The sequence below is a fragment of the Rana temporaria genome, chromosome 1 (assembly GCF_905171775.1).
Source record: "Rana temporaria chromosome 1, aRanTem1.1, whole genome shotgun sequence".
In the NCBI taxonomy this organism is placed as follows: Eukaryota; Metazoa; Chordata; class Amphibia; order Anura; family Ranidae; genus Rana; species Rana temporaria.
Genome location: NC_053489.1, coordinates 318,755,021 through 318,777,674, shown reverse-complemented (window position 1 = coordinate 318,777,674; position 22,654 = coordinate 318,755,021). Strand labels below are relative to the sequence as shown.

The following is a 22,654-nucleotide window of genomic DNA, read 5'->3' as shown; positions in this document are numbered from 1 at the left end:
TGAGTATAGAATAACGATCAACCTTGCACTGTCAGTGATAAATTAGTATGCAAAATGCTTAATACTAAATTCTGCTTGGTTACTTAACCACTTAAGCCCTGGAAGATTTAGCTGCTCAATGACCAGGCCATTTTTTGCGATACGGCTCTGTGTCGCTTTAACTGATAATTGCGCAGTTGTACGACCCTGTACCCAAACAAAATAAATGTCCTTTTTTTACACAACTAGAGCTTTCTAGAGCTGTAGATTTCCGTGAATCTGAGGGGAAGCTCTGAAATTAGGGGAAGATCTGCTTATTTTATCATCCAATCATGTGCAAGCAAAAATGCTGTTTTTTATTTTCCTTGCATGTACCGTTGCGATCTACAGCAACTGCACTTCCAAGTGCACTTTCATTACACTTTCAAACGCACTTGTAGTCATTGTGCCCCCTAGTGCCATTAGTAAATCACCCCTATTATCTTTTACTTTTTGCTATAATAAATATCCCATTTAAAAAAAAAAAAAATTCTCATATTTTTAGTAAAAAAATTGCAATAAGCGTATATTGATTGGTTTTCGCAAAAGTTATAGCATCTACAAAATAGGGGATAGATTTATGGCATTTTTATTATTATTTTTTTAATAGTAATGACGGCGATCAGCGTTTTTTATCCGGACTGCAATATTGCGGCAGGCAGATCGGACACTTTTGACACATTTTTGGGACCAATGACAATTATACAGCGACCAGTGCTATAAAAAAATGCACTGATTACTGTATAAAATGTTACTGGCAGGGAAGGGGTTAGCACTAGGAGGCGATCAAGGGGTTAAATGTGTTCCCTAGGTGTGTTCTAACTGTGGGGGGAATGGGACTGACTAGGAGGAGAGAGAGATCGGTGTTCATACTTAGTATGAACATACGATCTGTCTCCTCTCCCCTGAGAGACCTGGGATCTGTGAGTGTACACACACAGATCCCGGTTCTCACTCTGTCACGATCGATCGCGGGTGCCCAGCCGTCACTCGCATCAGCTCCGGCGGCAAACCGCATCAGTGCCCATCAGTGCAGCCTCATCAGTGCCCATCAATGCAGCCTCTTCAGTGCCCTTCAAAGCGGCCTAATCAGTGCCCATCAATGCAGCCTCACCAGTGCCCATCAATGCAGCCTGCCCATCAGTGCAGCCTCATCAGACAGGAAAATTTGGTTGGTTAGCAGGCTGGTCGGTAAGTTGAGCAAGGAATTTTTTCTGGTTTTGTTTCGCCTCCCCCAGTACACCTCTACCTCCAACACCTCCCCCAGTACACCTCTACCTCAAACACCTCCCCCAGTACACCTCTACCTTCAACGCCACCTCCCCAGTACACCTCTACCTCCAATGCCACCTCCCCCAGTACACCTCTACCTCAAACGCCTCCTCCCCCAGTACAACTCTACCTCCAATGGCTCCTCCAGTCCTCCAATGCATCCCCCCTCCCCCTAGAACACCTCTACCTCTAATTCTTCTTCCCAGCATATCTCTGCCTCCAATGCCCCCCCCCCTCCCAGCACACCTGTGCTTTTAACGACCCCCCAGCACAATCTCGAGTAATTTACTAAAGGCTAATAGTGCACTTTGCTAAGTTGCCCTCTGCAAGGGCAGTTGCTCCAGAGCATAGTTAATGAGTTATGGCTTTACTTTGCAAAGAGTACCCAATAACGTGCAAGGAAAATTGCACTTTGCAAAGTGCACAGTATTTTTGCCTTTAGTAAATCAACCCCCTTGTCTTCCAACCTCCCCTCTCCAGGACACCTATGCCTCTAATCATCCCCCCCCCCCCATCCAGCACATCTATGCTTTAAATTTTCCCCCCGAATTCATCATACCTATGCCTTCAATTCCACCTCCCCCAATCCATCATACCTATGCCTCCAATTCCACCTCTCCCAATCCATTATACCTATGCCTCTAATTCTACCTCCCCCAATCCATCATACCTATGCCTCCAATTCCACCTCTCCCAATCCATCATACCTATGCCTCCAATTCCACCTCCCCCAATCCATTATACCTATGCCTCCAATTCCACCTCTCCCAATCCATCATACCTATGCCTCCAATTCCTTCTCCCCCAATCCATCATACCTATGCCTCCAATTCCACCTCCCCCAATCTATCATACCTAAGCTTCCAATTCCAACCCCCCCCTCAATCCATCATACATATGCCTTCAATTCCACCCCCCCCCCCTTCCCATCATACTTATGCCTTCGATTCCCCCCCCCCCTCCCCCCAATCCATTATACCTATGCCTCCAATTCCAAAACATCACAACACCATAGCTCTTAAAGGGACATATTTTTTTTTTTCAAATGACAATTTTTTTTATTGCATTCTAGTGTAAATATGAGATTTTTTTCTATTACAAGGGATGTTTACATTCCTTGTACTAGGAATAAAAGTGACACAATTTATTTTTATTTTCTTAACGAACAGTGTAAAAAATAAAAATAAAAGGTAAAATACGTTTTTGTTTTTTTTCTTAAACGCGCCCTGTTCTGAGCTTGTGCTCATGTGCAGAAGCGAACGCATATGTGAGTAGCGCCAGTATATGAAAACGGTGTTCAAACCACACATGGGAGGTATCACCACGATAAGTAGAGTGAGAGCAATAATTATAGCCCTAGATCTTCTTTGTAACTCAAAACATGCAACCTGTGGGATTTTTAAAACATTGCCTATGGAGATTTTTAAGGGTAAATGATTGTCGCCATTCCACAAGCCGGGACAATTTTGAAGCTTGACATGTTGGATATTAATTTACTCGACGTAACATTATCTTTCACAATATAAAAAACAATTGGGCTAACTTTACTGTTGTCTTATTTTGTTATTAAAAAAAGTGTATTTTTTCCAAAAAAAGTGCGCTTGTAAGACCGCTGCGCAAATACGGTGTGATATAAAGTATTGCAACGACCGCCATTTTATTCTCTAGGGTGTTAGAAAAAAATGAATAATGTTTGGGCGTTCTAAGTAATTTCCTAGCAAAAAAAAACAACAAACCAAAAAACAACAAATCTCAGAAAGAGAGGCTATGTCCTTAAGTGGTTAAAAAAAATGTTCATATAGAGCATCTTTTGTACTGCGTTTAGACGCGTTTAAATGTGTCTAAACGTTGAGCTCAAAATATGCCTTTTAACGTCCTAATGTACATGGACACATATGATAATATTGAGCTGCTTCTACAGGCAGAACACAAAACTCATGTAGAAGCAGCGTTTTTTAAGCCAGTGTGCATGGAGCCTAGCATTTTTTTGTACAAAGTTTAGGCGAGTAAAAGAAAAGTTTTTTTTCCTGCCTCTAAATGTTGAGCTCAAAATACATGTAGAAGCAACGTTTTTTTAATCTCCCTGGCGGTATTCTCGAGAGTGTCTCAGGGTTACATTTCAGTACCATTAGTGGTAACCCCTGAGCCACACTCGGGATTGCATTGCAGGATCCTGGTGCAGGTCACTTACCTTGTCCCCGGGATCCTGCAATGTACCCCCGCTGTGTCCGTAGGCTGTGTCCGCGGGCTGTGTCCTCCACCCGATGCCTCTGTGTGCCAGGCTCTGTTCCCTGCGAGTGTCACGATGCACAGGGGCGGAGCCTGGCAGCAAATTCAAAAATTACAAAATTCCTAATACATACAGTACACTGTAATCTTACAGATTACATTACTGTATGAAATTATTTCATATCCCTTTTGTCCCTAGTGCTTTGTCCAGTATCCTGCATGCAATTTTTTTTATATATATACTGTTCTTTCTGCCTGGAAACTTGAGATAGTCCATAGCAACCAAAAAGTGTCCCTTTACATCAAAGTGGTTTGAGACCAGCTAGAAAACAGCGATAATAAATTAGAACACTTGCAGAATTGAGCGATAGTGAATAGTGGGGAAATTAATTTTAATATAAGTATGATATTTTTTTTTATAATTATTTATACTTATTTATTATATTATAATTTATGATTTTGTGTTTCAAACTTTATCATACCCGGGATGTCTACTAGACTCTTGTTTGTACAGATTTAAGTGTGTTAGTACTAAGAATTACAGGACTAAAATATAAAACGTAAAATTTCTATGCAAAACAATTGTACCGCTTTGAGACGCAAAAATCTGAATAATCATACTGCCAGGTTGGTTAAGCCAGTGCGCATGGAGTCTTACACTACAAACCCACATTCCCCAAACCTGCTCTTATCCCTGTATCTCTAATTATACCAAAAAAATATAAACTATATATAAAATATGGACTTCAGGCATGTGTTTGGAAGAAATTGGCTTTTGTCAGGGCACTATGTAAACACTTAGGCCTCGTACACACGATAGGTTAACCAGAGGACAACGGTCTGATGGACTGTTTTCATAGGTCAAAACCGATCATGTGTGGGCCCCATAGGTTGTTTAACTATAGGTTAAAAAAAAGCCAACTTGCTTTAAAATTAACCTATGGATTCCTAACTGATAGGTCAAAACCGATCGTTAGTAGGCACGACCATCGGTTAAAAATCAGAATGAAGTCGACGCATGCTTGGAAGCATTGAACTTTGCTTTTTTCAGCATGTCGTTGTGTTTTACGTCACCGCGTTCTGACACGATCGGTTATTTAACCTATGGTGTGTAGGCTTGACGGACCATCAGTCAGCTTCATCGGTTAACCTATTACAACTGTCCTTCAGACCGTTCTCATTGGATGGACTGATTAGGCTTTATAGATTCAATAGCCACAAACATTGTGTATTGGCTGAACAGTAAATAAGCAGCCTGGTTAATCTGCAAAATGGAGAGCTGAGATCAGTTTTACCCTGTAATACAAATACAGTGTATTATTTTAGAGACAACAGCCAGGTACAGTGGAACCTCGGATTGCGAAAAACGCAGTTAACAAGTGTTTCGCAGTACGAGCACTGTATTTTAAATCCTAACTCGGTTTGCAAGTGTTGTCTCGCAAAACGAGCAGGATTCAAGCCAAAGCGGTGTGCAGTACCGCGTTTGGCCTGAGGTGAGGGGGCGCAGGAGCCGAGCTGATTGGCGCCGCTAGGAGCAGTTTGGAATTGATCGGAAAGACTTGGAAATACGCCGTTCCCGAGCCTTTCCGATGTTTGCCGAGGTCAGCCGAGCTGTCCTTGCGCCTTTTCACGCGTTCCTGAGGCTCTCCGGCGCCCCCTACCTCTGGCCACATGCGGTATTGCATCCCATTAAAGTCAATGCGGAACAAATTATTTTCGTTTCCATTTACTTAAATGGGGAAACTCGCTTTGATATGCGAGTACTTTGGATTACAAGCATTCTCCTGGAACAGATTATGCTCGTAATCCAAGGTTCCACTGTATGCGTGAACTTTCTCAGCCACTGTGACACAGGACCCTTGCTGTTACAAGATGGTGTGGGGGTCAGCAACCTCTTGGCCTGGCAAGAGATTTATTTTTATCAATTAACAAAATAGAAAGTAAAGAAACAGAAGAGAAATCCAAATTAAATCAACCATCCCTTGCCTTCAAAACAGCATAAATTCTTCAAGGTACACTTGCATACAGTATTTGAAAGTACTTATCAGGTAGGTTGTTCCAAACATCTTGGACAACTAACCACAGATCTCCTGTAGATGTAGGCTCACATCTCAAATCCTTCTGTCTCTTCATGTAATCCCAAACAGACTTCATGATGTTGAGATCAGGGCTCTGTGGGGGCCAAACCATCACTTCCAGGACTCTTATTCTTCTTTTTATGCTGAAGATAGTTCTTAAGGAGCTCCAGGCTCCCCCATAAAAAAAAACAGCAGCTACAAATACTGTAGCTGCTGACCTTTCCATATAAGGGCACTTACCTGCCCAAGCATTCAGTGGTGTCCTCACCTCGGCTATCGGATGCCGGCAAAGCCATCTTGACTAAGGGAAACCTGTAGTGAAGCCTTGCAACTTCACAGCTGGTTCTCTACTGCCCATGCGCAATGCGAGCTCCACTTTGAATGACCTGTAGTCTTCTGGGACCTGTGAAGTGTCCCATAAGACTGCAGGGGAAGAAAGGGGGCCAAACTTCTGGCTCAGTCTGCAGCTGCAAACTGAGTCAGAAGTGGGAGAGGGTACCTGTCAAAACCAGGTACCAACTCCCCCCTAAAAGGTGCCAAATGTGGCAGTTGAGGGGGGGGGGAGCAGACAAGCGGAGCTTCCCCTTTTGGGTGGAGCTCCACTTTAATGACATTAGTTGTTCGTTTGAGGTCGTTGTCCTGCTGCAGAATAAATTTGTGGCTAGTCACGTGTCTCCCTGATGTTATGGCATGATGGAAAAGTATCTGCCTATATTTCTTAGCATCAGAGGTTAGTGCTCTGGATGTTTGGAACAAGTTACCTGCCGAGTTCCTTCAAACACTGTGTGCAAGTGTACCTAAAATAATTTATGCTGTTTTGAAAGGGGTGGCCACACCAAATATTGATTTGATTTCAATTTTTCTTCTGTTCGCTCACATTGCATTTTGTAAATTGATAAAAAATAAACATATATACAGTGCCTAGAAAAAGTATTCATACCCCTTGAAATTTAGCTTTTAGGTCAAAAAATTTGATTTTGGTCTCATCTGACCAGAGCATCTTCTTCGACATGTTCCTTGATTAAACAGTGTCCCGTGAGATTTTCAAAGCTTGAGATATTTATTTATAACCAAACCATGCTTTAACCTCCCTGGCGGTATGATTCTGTCTGGAATTACGTACCAAAAGCGGTACAATTATTTGCAAGGAAATTTGGTGATTTGTACTGTAGGCCTGTAATTCTTAGGAATAACTCACTTAAATCTGACCAAACAAGAATCTAATAGGCATCCCGGGTATGAAATTTTTTTAAAAACAAAATTATAAATTATAATATAATAAATAATTATAAATAATTATAACAAATAATAATATAATTCTAATAAAAATTCAGTTATTATAAATTATCATATTCAATAATGTAATCAAATCAAAATCACTGAAATTTTCTCAGTTGCAAAATTGTCGCTGTCATTATTTTTTTTTTTTATGACGAATTTCCCCACAAATCGCTATCGCACAATTCTGCAAGTGATTATAATTTATTATCGCTGTTTTTTAGCTGATCTAGAACCATTTTTGACATAAAGGGACACTTTTGGTTGCTATGGACAATCTACAGTTTGCAGGGAGAAAGAAAGGTTTTTATTATATAAAATGACATGTAGGACACTGGACAGACCACTAGGGACAAGGGGATGTGTAATTTTTACATACAGTACTGTAATCTATAAGATTACAGTATACTGTATGTATAGTGTTTGTTTACCTTTTTGAATTTGGCGCCGATCTCCGCTCCCGTGCATCGTAACGTCGCAGGGAACGGAGATCGGCGGCACAGGAGGACGCTGTGTGAATCGAGCGATGTCCTGCTCGCTCACACAGCGCGGTGACATCGCTGGATCCAGGACAAGGTAAGCCAGCGCATGCTGCAGGCTCTGCATATCTACCCCGAACGTGACTCAGGGATACCGATTTTAGCAGAAAAAATCAACCCCGAGTCACGCTCGGGGATACCGCCAGGTGGGTTAAACTTCTCCAAAACATTATCCCTGACCTGTCTGACGTGTTCCTTGGCCTTTATGATGCCGTTTGCTCCATAAGGTTCTCGAACAAACCTCTGAGGTGCTTCACAGAACAGCTGTATTTAAACTGAGATTAAATTACCCACAGGTGGACTCTATTTACTAATTAGGTGACTTCTGAAGGAAATTGGTTCCACTAAATTTTAGTTAGACCCCTTTCACATTGAGGAGTTTTTCAGGCGGTACAGCGCTAGAAATAGCGCTATTATCCCGCCTGAAAAACTCATTCACTGAAGACTCAATGTGTAAGCCCGAGGGCTTTCACACTGAGGTGATGCGCTGGCGGTAGACAAAAAAATCTCCTGTCAGCAGCATCTTTGGAGCGGTGAGAGGAGCGGCATGTATACCGCTCCTTCACCGCCCCTTCCCATTGAAAACAATGGGAAACCACGGCAATACCGCCTGCAATGCGCCTCTATAGAGGTGCATTGTGGGCCGTATTAACCCTTTATCGGCCACTAGCGGGGGTTAATACCGCACCGCTAGCGGCTGATTCCCGCGGCAATCCCGGCATTATACCGCAACCGCGGCTCCCGCCCCAGTCTGAAAGGGGCCTTAGGGGTATCAGAGTAAAGGGGGCTGAATACAAATGCACACCACACTTTTGAGATATTTATTTGTAAAAAAAATAAAAATTCCTTTCCCTTCACAATTATGTGCCACTTTGTGTTGGTCTATCACATAAAATCCCCAAAAAATACATTTATGTTTTTGGTCGTAACATAACAAAATGTGGAACATTTCAAGGGGTATGGATACTTTTTCAAGGCACTGTATATGTATGTGAGATATATGTAGTGTTGATTGGCTGATTCAGGTTATTGCAGCTGGCATATAGTTCGTTGGGATCAATTAACAAAGGTAACACACCATGATAAGGATACTTATTTTTAAAAAAAGTGAATTATTTTGCGTTTTCCGGTTATCGTATTTCAAAATGGAAAGGTCACAGCGTAATGTGTTTGAACAGGACTGCCTTGTGAGTTTTTTCCCTTTTTATAAATTGCACAGATTGTTACATTTTACACTTTTCTGTTTCACAGCCACACATCTATTTCAGGAATCTTCACACAAGAAATTGTGAATTTTTTTTGCAGATTGCTAAAACAGTCATGTTGTCTACAATCCACATAGGGATCAAACATTTAACAATTTGCAGGTTAAGTGCATCTAAAGGGTCATAGCCAATGTAGCAAAATAGCAAATTGTGATTACAGAAATATTTCACACAGGCAATGTGTCAAGCTGTGACATGTATTACGTTTTGAAAAAATAAACTACGTGTCACTTTTTCAATTTATAGCTTAAATGGAACTGTTCAGATAGTTCAGCAATAATTGAGGTGTTATGGAGTTGTACAGAAGATACTTAAGAGGTGGAAATCCATGGGATTTTTCTTTGTCTAGGTCTACTCACAGTACAGAGATGAAGTCAATCTTTTTTGAAAATAAGAAGTGAGTGCGTCTAAACTATACAATACAGTAATTAATAGTCTTCTTTTAAAGCGGAACTCCACGCAAATACATGACGCAAATTAAATTAAAGAGTCACTCTCCAGCCTTTTTCTAGTTACAAGAATTATCCAGTAATTCAGGTTCCCTTTTTTATACTGTATCTGTCTCACTCTGTGTTTGATCTTAGGCCTTTTACTCTTGTAATCTACAATTGGATAAAACGTAACTCTTAAAATTATAGTTGTGTTAAAAGGTAGTCACCTGAATCAGGCTTGAATCTTGTTTTCTGACCTTTTTTGAGCAATTTAAAATATATACTTCTGATTTGAAATGGTCAATGACAAGCTTCTTCGGTGTGTTATAATTCAAGATGTCAATGTTCAAGATTAGGAGACAGATATCCTTTAAAGTCACTATTGTTCTGTCAAACATTGCATATGCTATATTCAAGTGGTGTCTGTTGACACTGATAAAGTTAATACCTATGCAACTTTGTCATAAAACTAATATATGCCTCCTAAAAAAAAGACAGACTACAAATAGCAGATGAAGGCTATGATTCTGCTATCATCCTGTGTAATCATCTGCACAAAGCTCAACTCTGCGCCTGGGACAAAACACAAGGATGAACTTTTATGACCTGTTGGACAAGTCTTTCTTAATCCTGCAAGCATGGATGCAATTCGCTGGGACTTGCCTAATGGAAATGTTCCAAGAATAGATAGCATAAAGAATAAACTTCTTGCCCTTTCCCTGCCACGTACCAATCCTGTTTCCCATACCCTTTCCTCTCACTTGTGATCAGAATTTATGTACACCATGATCTGTAAAAAATTGACTTTAAAATCCAGTTGGCCTTCATTAAAATCTAAGGGGCCACAAATAGAGTACATCCTATAGTGTCTATCTTTGTAACTTCTGATTTTTTTCTTAACAAGAAGTTTTAAAGGTTTTAGTTCAACTACATCTCTTACACTTTGCCATGGTTGCATCTGTGTTTTGGAATCAAAGAGAAATGCCATTGCTTTCTCCTGCACAATCAATTAAAAGTTGTTTTGCTACTGAGGGTGTAGCTAACACTGCAATACCACTACTGCCTTATATAGTACAGTGGTGTTGATAGCCTTAGGTGGCCACACTATTAGTAATATCTCCCAACTGCCAATCAATTCCCCAAACAATGAGAATAATAAGAAAAAAAAGATATTAGACACATAGAAGAGAAGTAACAATTCCAAATAAATTACATACTAGATGCATCATTCACCATGCACACAGAATAATTTTACTTCTCCTTGTCACATGACTCGTCACCAACTTGACTTTAACCAACACAGCTTTAACGGCTCCATAGTACAGTGAGTTATAATGCAGTTTGGGTTTTAGGAAGCGAATAGAGTTTATGAGTAAAGTATGAATGCATTTGTCTAAGGAAGTGAGCCATCAGCTTTAGAAGGCCAGGAAAATATTGACAAATATTGGTGCTTGTCCCTAATATTAATAAAAAGCATATGTTAAAAATGCACACTTTGAGATTCTTAATAAAACTAGGCTCTGTTTAAAAGACACATTGATCTATGTGCATGATGTATTCAAGTTAGGCTAAGCGCTATTTCAAGCATTATCACCTTCAAGGTTGTGTGAAAAAAATCTGTTTTATCAAAGAGAGAAAAGATTTTGCTGAAATGTATCTTTTGTAATGTTAACCCTTATTCAATAAATGTTTTACTTTGACTAGAAACAAAGCTTAATAGTTAACATTGTTCTTACATTTTGCCTGGTACAATATATAAAACGTTAAAGCTATCATTGATAAGCTCCAATATGTTATGTTACAAGAGCAATGCTGGAATGTAACAGAAATAGGTTTACCAAAATCTCCATGGCTGTAGGGATAGTGAGTGTGCAGCTCCCCACTATGCTGATATTGGCTTGTATGTCCATGAAGGGCATTAGTGGCTGCTTTGTGAGGGTTTCCCAAAAATGAGGCCTCACTCTCAAAATATCAGTGCAATAGATTGCTATGTACCAATGATGATCAGGATGCTTCCATGGCCAAATTGATACAGCCCACAGCGAAAATTTCAGCACATGTAGAACAGTTTGACAAGGGCCAAGTTTTTAAGCCAGTTCATGGCTCAGTCACCCACTTAGCTTTGCATGCTTATGTGTCATGCTGTGTTGTTTTCATGTCCTGCAGCAAATCTTTGCAATTAGGCCTGATAAGGAGCAAAGATTACTTTATTACATGCATCCAAGACCTTGCATTTCTGGTGATGCCAGGTCTGGCGCCTAGGCTAGCCCTGCTCCTTGAGTCATCCTAACAAGTGCGTTAATGGAACCTATCTGACCACTCCACTACCAGAACTGCCATCTTCAGACCATCACCTGTTCCCGACCTGAGTCAGCTGCTACATACATTACACTTCCTACGTACAGGCTGTGCTTCTCACCTCTAAGAGACCCGTGACATTCCCTGCAGTAATGTCACTTTTTATATACTTGCATCCATACTCAGTAAGGAGGCTTTGCAGTAGCTTTTATGAACTTTATTGAACCGTCTTTTTTTTTAACAGATCAACAATAAGTTGCATAACGTTTATTACAGTCCGACATGATTGGCAATAACCAAGTAAAATGTCAAAATATTCAGATACTGATCCTTATAAACCACTTCACCTCAGGAAGATTTATCCCCTTCATGACCAGACAATTTTTTTTTAGATATGATACTGTTACTTTAACTGACAATTGCACCATCATGCAATACAGTACCCAAATAAAATGTATGTAATTTTTTCCCACAAATAGAGCTTTCTTTTGGTGGTATTTGATCACCACTATGTTTTCAACTTTTTGCACTATAAACAAACTATTTTTTTTTATATTTAATAAAAAACTTAAACAATCAAATTTCTTCATCAATTTAGGACAATATGTATTCTGCTACATGTTTTTGGTAAAAAAAAAAAAATCCCAATTAGCGCATATTTATTGGTTTACACCAGTGGTCTCCAAACTGTGGCCCTTTGCTTGCTTTTATCCGGCCCTTGGGGCACTATTTCACCCACTGACACCAAAAATGGGGCATTATTCTCCCCACTGACACCAATGAAGTGGCACAATTCCTCCCAATAATACTAATAATGGGGCACAATTCCTCCCAATGACACCAACAATGGGGCTCTATGACATCCATGATGGGGCACAATTTTCCCACTTACACCAATAATACCAATACCATAGTTACTCTCACTGAAACAAACAATGTGGCGTTATTTTTTCCCACTGAAGTTGAAACCTTCATTACTCCCACTGGCCACAGTCCGGCCCTCCTAAAGTCTGAATGACAGTAAACTGGCCCTTTGTTTAGAAAGTTTGGAGACCCCTGGTTTACATGAACGTTATAGAGTCTACAAACTATGGTATATATTTATGGAATTTTGGATTATTTTTTTATACTAGTAATTGTGGCGATCAACGTGGACAATCGGACACTGGCACTTTTGATACTTTGTGGGAACCAGTGACAATATTACAGTGTTTAGTGCTAAAAATATGCACTGTCGTTGTACTAATGACTCTGGTTGGGAAGGGGTTAAACATCTAGGGGGATCAAAGGGTTAACTGTGTGCCATGACATGTGTGCTGATTTTACTAAGGGAAGATAATGATTTTATTCTCTGCTTTGCAGGGACACAAAATCCATCCCCTCAGAATGGAGATCTGCATTGAAGAAGGAGGTTGAGGTGTCATTAAACCAACGGTATTTTATCAAGTTCACATTTTTCACTAGAAAATCTTACAAGAGAAGCAAGGGTGTTTAGCCCGCATAAAATAAAAATAGAACTTCCTTTTTTAGCTGGTATGAAGTCTTGTCTTGTGGTATACCACACTGTGAGATAAGAGGATGGAGCAATACAGGTGTTTTCATCTGTGGTCAGGTTTAAAAAAAACAGTTGAATGGAGAGCAGGGTAGAACTTACTGTGTCCCTCCTTAAACAACTGCTCAACTACTTTCACCTCACCTATCTTTTGTTCCCTGCAGCCACCACTACTGTGATGCCTGTCCCTCTCTCCTCATCTCAGTGAGCAGGTACGGAGTCGGCATTGCTGCCAGGCCCTTGTCCGGCAACTACCACACCAGCGGGAAAAGCAAGAGTGGCCGCTGTGAGACTAAATTCAGGCATCATAGCAGCATGGGGAGAGTAATACCCTGTACACACAATCGGAAATTCCGACAGCAAAAGTCCAATGTGAGCCTTTGAATGGAAATTCCGACCGTGTGTATGCTCCATCGGACTTCTCTTATCAGAATCTCCACCAACAAAAGATTGAGAGCTGGTTCTCAAATTTTCAGACGGAAAAAAATCCTATCGTAAAATCCGATCGTCTGTAGCAATTCCAACGTGCAAAATTCTGACGCATGCTCGGAAACAATTCGACGCATGCTCGGAAGCATTGAACTTAATTTTCTCGGCTCCTCGTAGTGTTCTATGTCACCATGTTCTTGACCATGTGTATGCAAGCTAAGCTTGAGCGAAATTCCGTCGGAAAAAAGATCCAAGGTTTTTCTGATGGAAAATCCGATCGTGTGTACGCAGCATAAGAGACATGTGGGTGTGAAAGCAGCTTAATGTTGGGCTAAGGAGGAACAGAGTCTCAAAGCGAAGAAGAGGTGTGCCAGGCATCTGTCACGAAAGCCTCTGGAGCCACCCCTCAACCTAAGGGGTGACATCACTACACCCAGAGGATCAGCTGCTTTATGGTTGCCACAAACAATGAGGAAGTCCCTGTATACAGTAGAATCAACCAGGTATTTACAGATAAGGACATGGACATGCTCTAAACCTTCTGCACACAACTTTGGAATACATTTTTAAAGTAATAGGCACAAAATGTATTGGGGGGGGGGGGGTTAATAACACTTTAACCACCTCAATACAGGACACTTTAACTCCCTTCCCACCCAGGCCAATTTTCAGATTTCAGCACTATAACAGAATGACCCATGACACCCAGAAACTTTTGAAGGATGAGGGGTACTCCTGTGCCAGCGTCACTAATAACTCTTGGGTCTAGGTTCACCCTGTGCCCCTTTTGGGCATAGGGTGACTGGGAACTGATATCTCGGATTACATGAGATGGGACATTAATGCTAATTTATATAATGCAGGATATCTTGAGATATTACAAGTTGTTAAAGTCTGACTCCAAATGGAGTGTTTTCATTCAATGGGGGGACACATGCCTTTAAGGTGTTAATTGGGTCTGCTCCAAGACCTTTCATTATGTATGCTAATAACACTGTTTGTGTGAAGATGCTGTTGATGTCAGCCCTCAAAATTTCCACTCGCCTACTAGCATTTGGCGAGTGGATTTAAAGTGGAGTTCCGGCCACAATTTCACTTTTTAAATATAAATACCCCTGTAATACACAAGCTTAATGTATTCTAGTAAAGATAGTCTGTAAACTAAGGTCCATTTTGTTAGGTTGTTACAGCATTTAGACACTTTATAAAATAGAAATTGACTGGGGCCATCTTAAGTGTGTGCATCATGAAGCCAGACTGTATGACTTCCTGGATTTCAGCCTTGCAAATCTCGCACATGCTCAGTGCTGCACAAGCAGTGTCAGATCAGGTTTCAGCACCTGTGCTGTCCAAGTCACATGATTCTTTGAGACTGGGGAGTGCACAGACTCCTGGAAATTTACACCCACTACATTCCCAGGAGTCTGTGCGGTGTAGGTTAGGAAGCTTAAGCACCTAGGTGCAGGAAGTGGGAAGATTAACTATTCTGCCTAGCAACAACACTTTGAAGACATCTAAAAAAAAAAAAAAAAAATTCGTAAAGGACTAATGACATTTTTTTAAAACTACTGATGTAATGTTATATTTATGGGTGGAACTCCACTTTAAGCTGGGGGCGAGTAATGACAGGGCTGCATGACCAATCTCCCTCCAATCTGTGCCTACACTTAGAGTCCAGATGAGATTGGCGGCTGAAGAGGAAAGGTGCATGCTCGGGAAAAGTAGTCTGTTAAGCCGCGCACAGGCAGAGCAGTACACAGGTGCTCTCCTTACAATTCTCATTAAGCCATGGGACCTAACAGTATGACCTCTCTGAGCCTGCCCCCCTCCACCGGGGCCCTGACCAATGTAGATGGAGAGCAGAAAGTAATGAGTGAGGTGGAGGATTGCAAAAATTACCACTCCGGTGCAGCGCTCACTGAAAGTTGCCCTGACATGAGAGCGGCAGCCTTCTAGTTTGTGCAGTTTTCTTCTCCTTGTGCTCTATGTAAGTTTAGCCTGAGCACTGTGAACAGACTGGTCTCAATGTGTGCTGTGCGCTGTCAGTGTGCGCTGTGCTATTGTGTCAATGGCTGTGCAGTTGTGTGGATCTCGGTGCTGGATTGTACTCCCTCTTGCTGTGCTGCAGCTCCTCTCCTCTCTGCCAGCCTGAATAAAAGGGGGAAGTGGGGCATGCAAGCGTGGAGCCGCACACACAGACTCCTGATGATGAGATGAATGGGAGAGAGAGAGAGAGGATGGATGGGAGTTGCAGAGGAGACAGCAAGAGAATGGGGAAGAGACCCAGTTATAGTGCCCTGTCCCGCTGGTCTGCCACCAGTGCCCTGTCCCTCTGGTCTGCCCCCAGTGCCCTGTCCCTCTGGTCTGCCCCCAGTGCCCTGTCCCTCTGGTCTGCCCCCAGTGCCCTGTCCTTCTGGTCTGCCACCAGTGCCCTGTCCCTCTGGTCTGCCCCAGTGCCCTGTCCCTCTGGTCTGCCCCCAGTGCCCTGTCCCATTTTGTTAAAGTTGTTGTTGGTAATATTTAATTTTGTAACTTGATTCTGCATAAAACATTGTCATTCCATGAGATAATCTATGAGGGCGTGTTTACGGGTGCAATTAGGCACAGGGCAGTGTATGAATTAGGTGGGGCAACTGGTGGCGAGTAACTCTTGAGGCCTGGCTAGTAGCTCAGGACTTGAAATTTTGAGCCCTGGATATGTGTTGTGAGTTAGCAGTCTGAAGGTCAGATGTCTTCTTTCAGGGGTAGGGAATTAGCATGTCAATTATGTTTAGTAAAGGAATGTGTTTGTGTAAAAAGTCTATGATGATACTATGTGATAGGAATAACAGGTGAGGGGAACTTGTAGTTATTAACCCCTCTAAATGCAGAGACGGGACGTCTAGGGGATGACTAATTAATCAACTTAACTGAATGTCATTGTCTAAGAGAGTGTGTATTGAAGTGCCGTGTGGGTGGAGTTGATTCATTGTTCACTTGGGTTCTAAAACTGTATATAAGAGAGCTAACCATTAAAGATTTGTTCATACATTTTTGACTCAGAACACAGAGCGTATGTCTCGTCTCTCTGAGGGAATTCTTATGGATCGTGTCTGTTGGATGGTTGGAGTGTCAGATAAGCTGACGTGGGCGATGGAATGGGAATATCGTAAACGGTGGTGACCGTTACAAGCACTATCACACTTTGAATAACAATTACTCAGTCATACAACACTATACCTGTATGACATTTGAAGTATTTTCGAAGATAGATAGAGCTTTCTTTTGGTTATATTTAATCACAATTTTTTCCCTAAATAAACAAAGAAAGATTAAACATTTTGATATATAAAACACTTTTTTCTTTGTTTCTGTTATAAAATTTTGCAAGCAAATATTCTTTCTTAATAAATTTGGGCTAAAATGTATTCTGCTGCATTGCTTTGGTAAAACTAACCCAAATCAGTGTAAATTATTTAGTCTCTGTGAAACATATACAATCTACAACTATAATATATATTTTTGAAAATCGATCAGTCCTTATGTACTCACTACAGTATGTCATTTCTTGAGGTCCTAAAATGCCAGGACAGTACAAATACCTCCCAAATGACTGCGTTTTGGAAAGTAAACACGCCAGGGTATTTAATAAGAGGTATGGCATGTTTTTTGAAGTTGCAATTTTTTGTCACATGTTTTGAAATACGGGGTGCACAATTAGGGACGCCTCCTTGAATAGTATTGAAAGCAATAAAAAATGTAAAAAACAACCATGTAGATTCAAACCAGCTGCCCATCCAAAAAGTGTAAGTACACTTCATATACCAATGTAAAATAAACAAGGTAGGCGCTAGGTTTTGGTACAATAGAAACAAATATAGATCAAAATCCCAAAAAAACATGAACCATAATAGCATGAGCTCTAATTATTGTCCAAATAATTGCATATCAGATGGAAAAATGAAGCCAATTCCATTCAATCTTGTTTCCAAAGCTTCCTTAGTTCACCACATGACAACTTACGCACTTCCTGACCAGGCTATTTTTTTGCGATACGGCACTAATCATTGCTGCTAGATCTCTTCCACTTCTTATTATTCCAGCCTTGTGATCACCTCGGGTGATCACAAGGCTGGAATAGGGTTAAAAGATGCCAGAGAGTGTAACATAGTGTAGTAGGTTTTATTGATAAAAGAATGATTAAAAAACATACAAGTTCTACTCACTAAGCTGTGGGACACCAACACAATTAGCTTAGCTGTATCGCTCCGCCATTCGTGGCCCCTGAACCAGTAGCTTCTACTCCCCCTAGCTTGGAATGCCCGCTGGTTTATGGCCACGAACGGCGGAGCGATACGGCAGAGCTGATGTTGTTGGTGTCCCGTTAACTAGCTTGTTAGATGTAAAATGATATTGTATCCAAGTTTGTAACAAAAAAATTCATTTGACATCATTGAAAACCCCAGCTGATCCAGAAGAAGTTAAACCATATTTTAGCATGTGACAATTTTTCGTGATAAAGAATAAACCTTTTTGACTGCTTAGTGGCAATCAGACAAATCATCAAGTCTATATGACATGATCTATTTTTACAATTAAGGGTTATCTGTGGAAGCAGCTTCTCTTCAAATTTTTTGACAAAATTACCAAAGATAAATAGAGAAGAGGTCAAAATAATGAAAGTAAGCAGCTGCAGGCTACTTTCTCTTCCACAGTGGTACTGCAGTTGGAGAGGAAATCTAGTGGAACGTGGTTCCCCTATGGTTTCCTGGGTCACTGGGGAAGCTACCCAATAAGATGCCGCCACCCCATGTGATTCTAGCAGCCATCTTGGGTCAGGCAAAGCTTATTTAGGGCCTTGGCTCCCAGGCTTGGCGCGCAAGTAGAGTAGGGACAGGTACCCCGCCTGTTAGGGACAGAGCTAGCGACAGGGAAAGGTTTCTGATGAGGAGGTAAGGTGTAGGGCAACTTCTCAGGACATCTTCCCACTTGGGCATGAGACGGCCAGGCCGTACTCTGCCCCTCCTAACAGGCACTGTCAATTTGGCTGAAACCTGCTCTCTGCATACTGTTGGACCTGTGAGTGTTCCCAGTTGGGTTGTCTTTCCACTGTTTATTGTAAATTGTTGTTGCATTTTTTTTTTCAATACAGGTTATGTAATCACTAGGGTTGTCCCGATACCGATACTAGTATCGGTATCGGGACCGATACCGAGCATTTGTGCGAGTACTTGTACTCGCACAAATGCTCCCGATACCCGGAAGTCGGCGGAGAGGGGGCGGAGCCAGTGGGGTAGCGTGGACGGCGCCGGGTGCATAAATTTAGGGGGACACCAGGCAGTGTGTGTCACTGCCGGAACCGTCCCCCTAATGTGTCCCTGTGAATGGTCATGTACCGGGGTGGGCGGGGCTATACATGATCACGGCGGGGCTGGCCAATCCGTGATCATGGCGGGGCGATGCTAGCCTACCCACGATCACGGCGGGGCTGGTCCCGCCTCCTTCTAGCCTCCAACGACATGCTGTCTTCCAATACTCCAGGCTCCCCCTCTCCTTCGGACACCCTCTCTTCACCTCCTCCAGGCTGATGGAACACGCAAGCTACAGGTGAGACTGTCAGCCAGAGAGAGAGGTTAGAGGAGTTTAGACAAGTCAGTATTGGTCAGTATGTAGTGGACAGAGCAGTGGTCAGTAGTGCCCTCCATCAGTCAGTGCCATCCATCCGGCAGTGCCCCCTGTCAGTGCCATCCATCTGTCAGTGCCCCCCTGTCAGTGTCATCCATCCATCAGTGCCCTCCTGTCATGCATATTTTTAAAATTGTCACATGACATTAAAAAAAAGTATCGGTATTCGGTATCGGCGAGTACTTGAAAAAAAGTATCGGTACTTGTACTCGGTCTTAAAAAAGTGGTATCGGGACAACCCTAGTAATCACACTAGGACCCTGTGTTATTGCAGCCATACCACGCTGCACCTGCCCTACAAGGAGTCTTTAAAATGAAAACTAGGTGATCAACACTGTCCATCATCATATTGACCTATCTATTCTGTGAATTAGCTGAATTCTTAGTTTGAACCCTGTGGGAAATTCTTCAGACCCAAACAACAGCAAAACTATCTGACTGTAGTAGAAAGTGTAGGATCCGTGGTGGGAAGGTTAAATGAATATGATTTTTCCTTCAAAACCATGTTAACAATAGACAGAACTGAAACAAACCAACCTGTCCATCAGAATTGGCTGATGATACCTTAACAACCTTGTTCCTGTTCAGCTTCCCCTTCACCCAGCTCTCCATCTGGACATTGTACTTCATGAAGGTCACATACGTTAAATATGCCGAAAGCAGTGAAAGGCTTTCCCACCAGTTGATCATATTGTCCAAGAAAAAGGTTATGAGCATAATCAATCCCAGGATGTAAAATGTCACATCTCGAAACAGTGGCCACCAGGTTAGGTTTAATACCTCCTTAGAAAACAAAGCACACATCCCAATCACGAACAGGATATTGAATACTGCTGATCCAACAATGGTTCCAATACCAACATTGCTATGTGATATAAATACTCCTATTAACGATGTAAACAGTTCTGGTGCAGATCCCCCAGCAGCCATAAATGTTGCCCCTGCCACATCGTCAGAAATCATCAGTTTTTCGGTGATAACTGTCAACGAAGGAACGAAAAATTCATCACAAACTACAGCTAATGCTATGAACATGTATATCATCCCAAATATATGGAGTACAACAGCACCTCTCTTTCTGTCTTCCAATGAAAAAATGTCTTCTGGATATTCACCTTTGGAAAGAGATTTATTTTCCCCTGCCTTGTAGTTCATAGATATAGTAGAGCCAGGGGTATCATTCTGATTTTGTTCTGCAAAGTCCATCAGATTTCGTTGATGCCGCTGCAGTAGAGTATGGCTGCTTGTAGCACTGGACACATCACTGTTGTAAAGTTCTCTCTTTAAAAAGGCACCGACTGCGGAGGACAAAGTGCTTATGGCTGTTATGCTTAGGAAAAGACCCAGTATTCGAATAAGTCTTAGTTTCTTATGAACAAATGGATGTTTGTGGCTGTGTTGAGACAAAGTCTTCCCTACGCAGCAGCTTGTAAGAATGTCACCGGAAGATCTTGCATGAAGACCCATTTTTTAATCTTCTAGATACAAAATGTAGCCAATTATAAAAACTGCAAAGCTGAATGGACGATCATGCTTTTTCTTTCCTATTTTTGCATTAGGAGTCCATTAGGAGGCCCAGGAGCAAGCAGAATTTTCTTCATCCATGCTTAAAAAATAAAAGAGAAAATGTATTTTTAAATATGCATACAATTATGCAAAAATACAGGCTTCATACAAACAATCCATAATACACACATAAAAAAAATAATATACCGGTATATATTTATCAATATGCCTATTCTCCTCCAGCAACTATATCAGTTCTTGCGACTACTATTCAATGCCTGCAAAGTCACAAACAACAAGCAGCACTCTGCCCTCCATCACTATGGATGGTTTTGATCCCATTTATAGATATTAGTATAAACTAATTTGGAGTCTTTCAGGTGCTGCCATTGTTGTTTTCAATTGGTTTATATGACCTCTTACCTTAAACACTGAAACTTACCTTCATTGTTTGCTGGAGCAGCTACAGTAGTTACCTCCCTGTGAACTCTTTCTCTTCATTTTTGCCACATATAGATGATTAGTTTTACATATAGTATATTTGACATATATTTGGGAGTTTTTAGAAGAAAGTAATGATTTTAACCTTATATAATAAAGTATGTTCAGGTGTTTTATATGTTGATGTACTAGAGCAGTGTTTCTCAACTCCAGTCCTCAATGCACCCCAACAGGTCATGTTTTCAGGAGGAAACAGCTGTGGTAATTACTAAGGCAGTGAAACTGATCAAATCACCTGTGCAAAATAATGGAAAGCGTGAAAACATGACATGTTGGGGCACCTTGAGGACTGGAGTTGAGAAACACTGGACTAGAGATAGATTTCTAGTGTCTCTTCCCTTAAGCTGGATTCACACCTATGCATTTTTAGTGCTTTTTGCATTTTGAAGATTAGCACTACAGTCCATGTAACATGGTTTCCTATGGAACACGTTCTGTAGTGCAAATCTGAAAAATGCAAAAAGCACTAAAAATGCATAGGTGAGAATCCAGCCTTAGGCTGCTTTGGAGAATACACTTTTAGGCCTCGTACAGACGAGAGGATATCCGCTGGACCGTTTCCAGCGGATAAATCCTCTGGCGGATTTGGATCTGATGGCTGTACACACCATCAGATCGAAATCCCTGCGGAATACATCCGCGGTGACGTGGCCGCGCCGTCGCCGCGACGATGACGCGGCGACGTGCGCGACCCTGGAAGGTAAATACTTCCACGCATGCGTCAAATCATTACGACGCATGCGAGGGATGGGAGCGGACGGACTGATCCGGTGAGTCTGTACAGACGACCGAATCAGTCCGCTGGACTGTATTCCAGCGGATAGATTTCTTAGCATGCTAAGAAATTTTTATCCGCTCGGAATCCGTCGGCTGGATTTTTATCCGCTGGGAAATGTCCGCTAGGCCGTACACACGACCGGATCTATCTGCTGGAACTGATCCGTGGATCAATCCAAGTGGATAGATCCGGTCGTGTGTACGGGGCCTTAGAAGAATGAGGAGAGGCAGACCAGTCAAAATAAGTCCAGAGCAGGAAGCAGACAATCAAAACACCAGGGGGAGTCAAGATGTTTTGACCTACTTGTCTACATTATGAGGTGAACACTGGTATCTTATCTGGTTTACATTGTGTAAATGGTGGAGGGCATCAATAAGAGTTGAGTATCGGCACTGCTTATTTTTAAGGTACAAAAACAAATATACTGTTGAATGATGTTGTTTTTTTGTACAGTAAAAGTAAAATTCAAAATCAGTATAACATTTGCATAAGTAATCCAAAAAGGCATAATATGTCAACATAATACTTCTGATTTTGTTGCATAGTCTGCAATAACTCGACCCTATTGTCTAATAACAAGTTCTTTGGAATTGTTAGTTACCACATAGGGAGAACTTGTAACTTACAACCAAAGCAGGTATTGGTCTTGGGAGCCCTGTAGCTTATATGTGAACAGAAGTGGTGCTACCCCATTCAGTATAGGGTGGGTATAACCACAAAGACATAAACCAATAAAAAATGAAAAGGTACATATGCCCAAAAAGCTACCTCCTCAAAAAGTTTATTGAAAAAAGAATTCCTCCCCTCCGGAGCAAT

General features: G+C 41.6%; 1 protein-coding gene across 6 annotated transcripts in view; it reads right to left on the bottom strand.

Annotated features, from left to right (window-relative positions):
* Positions 1–22,654, bottom strand: part of SLC24A2 (solute carrier family 24 member 2) — a 230,243-nt gene that overhangs the window by 176,950 nt on the left and 30,639 nt on the right. For 4 of the 6 annotated variants that reach the window (XM_040359747.1, XM_040359738.1, XM_040359766.1 and 1 more), the window contains one exon: positions 19,591–20,659. In XM_040359747.1, the coding sequence (XP_040215681.1) occupies positions 19,591–20,520 (930 nt within the window). In that variant the 5' untranslated portion in view covers positions 20,521–20,659. The remainder of the gene's footprint in view (positions 1–19,590; positions 20,660–22,654) is intronic. The other 2 variants (XM_040359756.1, XM_040359788.1) reach the window with 1 other exon arrangement.